At 43.8% G+C, this 3,308-nt stretch overlaps 1 protein-coding gene across 1 annotated transcript; it reads left to right on the top strand.

The window, feature by feature from the left end:
* Positions 1 to 358: 358 nt before the first annotated feature.
* On the top strand, positions 359 to 2,978 carry LOC104965930 (protein phosphatase 1 regulatory subunit 3B-like). The gene is made up of 2 exons (XM_010795002.1): positions 359 to 498; positions 1,051 to 2,978. Exon 2 carries the CDS (start codon positions 1,066 to 1,068, stop codon positions 1,972 to 1,974), a length of 909 nt encoding a protein of 302 aa, XP_010793304.1. The 5' UTR covers positions 359 to 498; positions 1,051 to 1,065; the 3' UTR covers positions 1,975 to 2,978.
* Positions 2,979 to 3,308: the final 330 nt, after the last annotated feature.

Below are 3,308 nucleotides of genomic sequence, written 5' to 3'. Positions count from 1 at the left end.
TTATTTTGATTTTCTATAGTAATATTCTTCATGAACATTCTTCAATGCTAATGAGAAAATAGCCTCTAAGCTAACTACAGTACTTTTACATTTCACTTTTGATTGATATCCCTTTTGTTATAAAGCAAAAATAAATAATATAAAAATAAGTTGTAATTCAGTCAACATGTTGATGTATAATAACGAGTGGAAATTTGCGTAATATTTGTCAATTAGAAATCCCGTTACATCTAATTTTGACACCAATGAGCCTCCATACTACTCGCGTCACGCCCCTCTGACGCGTCGATCACTCCGGCAGCTCGGCCTCGGATTGGCTGCTTGCAGGTGTTCACGTGAAGCCGGTGTGTCCCTCTCTGTGGCCTCGAGCATAGCTCGAGACTCAAAAAAAGAAACACTCCTCGCGAGCGACAGATCAGAGGGAACGCCGCGTCATGATCCTCAAGAGCGGCTGCAGGTGAAACCCCTTCCGGTCCGCTGCTGGGCAGGTTCTGTAAGGTGGGAACTCTGGGAAGATTTTCTGGGAACATTTAAAGTTTTTTTTAAAATTATTAATGTCGTGTTTAATGTTGAATATATGCAGTGCTGTAAAGTTATTAAGTACATTTACCTAAGTATAAATTGGAGGTACTACCCGAGTATTTCCCTTCTGTACTACTTTATACTTCTACATTTTGGAAGCTAAGTTTTTGCTAAACATTTATTCTACAGATTATTTTACATTTATAATCAAACCTTGAGTACAGCAGAAACTAAAATACATTACAATTTACCCAATTCTAGTTCCTTAATATTCAGCCCTTTTAAGGTTTATAAGGGTTTCATATGGACCATTAAACATGTCATCTGACCTGGCAACCCGTCCGTTTCTATAAACCAGTCCAAAGGTAGAAAGTAAAGAGCTGTAACTGTAGTTTGATCCAGACTGAGGTCATGTTGGAGGGACCAGGTTCATTTGAGTTCAGTCTGGCTTTAAGTCTGGTTTTATTGTCCCGTGTTTTGCATTTAAAAAGTCTATATAGAATAGTAACCCTGTCCTCTCTCCCTCAGTCCCCCCCCCCCATCATGCCGGTGGACATCATGCCTCTCTTCCTGTCCCCCTCCTCCTCCTCCTCCTCAGAAGAAGACTTCCTCTACATCTCGTCTTCTGAGCCTCGGGAAGCGTCTCCGGAGGAACCATCCTGCAGGAAGGAGTCCGGGAAGAAGAAGAAGCAGGTGACGTTTGCAGATCATCGGGGTCTCGCTCTGACTCGGGTCAAGGTTTTCTGTCCGCTCAGCGACGTCCGGATCCCTCGGAGGGTCCGGAAGAGGCTCAGTTCCTCTCTTAAGGACCTTCAGGACTCTCTGGTTCTGGACCTTCAGGACTCTCTGGACTCTCAGGACTCTCTGGTTCTGGACTCTCAGGACCTTAAGAACTCTCTTAGGGTCCGTCAGAGTTTCAGTTCATCTCCTCAGGACTCTCTGGTTCTGGACTTCGACCCGCCGGCCTTGGACTACCTTAGTTTCCGGCGCCGGCTGGACTCGGACCAGGTGTGTTTGTACCACTGTGTTCTGGACGGGGGGGTTCTGAGTGGCTCGGTGCGCGTCAGGAACGTTTGCTTCCAGAAAGCCGTGAAGCTCCGCCTCTCGATGGACGGCTGGCGGTCTCACCGAGACCTGGACTGTGACTTTGAGAGGGACTCGTACCCGAGTTCCGGCAGCGACTCCTTCTCCTTTTCCTTCCTGCTGCCCCCCCGCCTCCAGACAGGGGAGTTTGCGGTGTGTTTTCAGACGGGGGGCGGGCAGGAGTTCTGGGACAGCAACCAGGGCCAGAACTACCACATCGTGCTGGCCTCAAAGAAGACCCGATGCCCCGATAACGCCTCTGGTTTCGGGGTTCACTTCGACCGGTACGGCAGCCCCTCCTGCTCTCATGGGATCCTTCCTGATTGGCCGAGCTACGCCAGGTACGAGAACACAGGGCCGTACTACTGACGGGAAGTGGAGGTCACCTGAATACTGACGGGAAGTGAAGGTCAACTGACTACTGACGGGAAGTGGAGGTCACCTGACTACTGACGGGAAGTGGAGGTCACCTGACTACTGACGGGAAGTGGAGTTCACATGACTACTGACGGGAAGTGGAGGTCACATGACTTTACCGACCAATCCTCACTGAGAAATATCTGCAACCAAACGGCGTCTTCTCGCTTCGTGTTTTCAGTATTAAATGTCAATTTTATGTCAATTTTCTCTCATTAACAGAGAAAGGCAGCATTTAAGAGGTTAAAACTGCATCTCTGCCACTTCTGCATGAAGAATAACTTGGTTTTTATCTAGAAATGTTGCAGGAATCTTGTTTTGTATAAAACTTTTCATGCAAAATGCTATCCTGTTAAATAGTGAACTGCTGCTGTTCTCTGTGAATGTCTTTGACAAAAACCCACATTTAAACCCATGCTGAGATGCTCATCTTTCTTTGTTTTATGCAACAAATCAATAATCTAGAATCTAATCTGCAGATTAATTTAATTGATATATTTATTTGCAGCTCGTGTCTGGATATATTTGATATGTGTTGCCTTTGGAAACAGCTTTAAGCCGTGAACTGATTCTGAATATTTGCAGATTTCTCAACAGTTTATCGGCTCTTTGTTTCCCAACCGGCTGTCAGAGTCCACGTTACAGCGGACCCAAATGTGAGCAGAGACATGTCTCCTCACATGTAGGGAGACATGTCTCTGCTCACATGTGAGTCCACGTTACAGCGGACCCACATGTGAGCAGAGACATCATGTCTGCAGGAAACACTCTACAGACAGTTTCTGTGTTTTTAGGTCCGTCTGCAATGAAAAGTGCAATTAATGTTAATTTATTGTTGTTTTTAAAAATCATTGACGTGATCACTGAATGCTGCTCAATGAGAATGTTCTTAACTATGAAATGTTATTAAAGTTTTAAATCTGTCTGGTGTCTGCACGAGGGGAGACACAGAAATAAAGTGAAAGGATTTTATAAGTTTTGCTTCAGTTTGGTTTATTTTGAAGGTCACAATTACAGAACATAAAACCATTAATATAATATATAATTGTGCTAAAAATATATATATATATATATATATATATATAGATAGATATATCCAGTCTCTGATAGTGTTACGTTATTATGAGAGTGCTCTGTTTGATTCTGAAATTGTATATATTTATATAAATATATACAAATATATATATACAGTGGGGCAAAAAAGTATTTAGTCAGCCACCAATTGTGCAAGTTCTCCCACTTAAAAAGATGAGAGAGGTCTGTAATGTTCATCCTAGGTAAACCTC

Source organism: Notothenia coriiceps, unplaced genomic scaffold, assembly GCF_000735185.1.
Source record: "Notothenia coriiceps isolate Sejong01 unplaced genomic scaffold, NC01 NC01_scaffold00002132, whole genome shotgun sequence".
Lineage (NCBI taxonomy): Eukaryota > Metazoa > Chordata > Actinopteri > Perciformes > Nototheniidae > Notothenia > Notothenia coriiceps.
The sequence above is the reverse complement of the archived record's forward strand: the minus strand, read 5'-3'. Positions and strand labels throughout refer to the sequence as shown.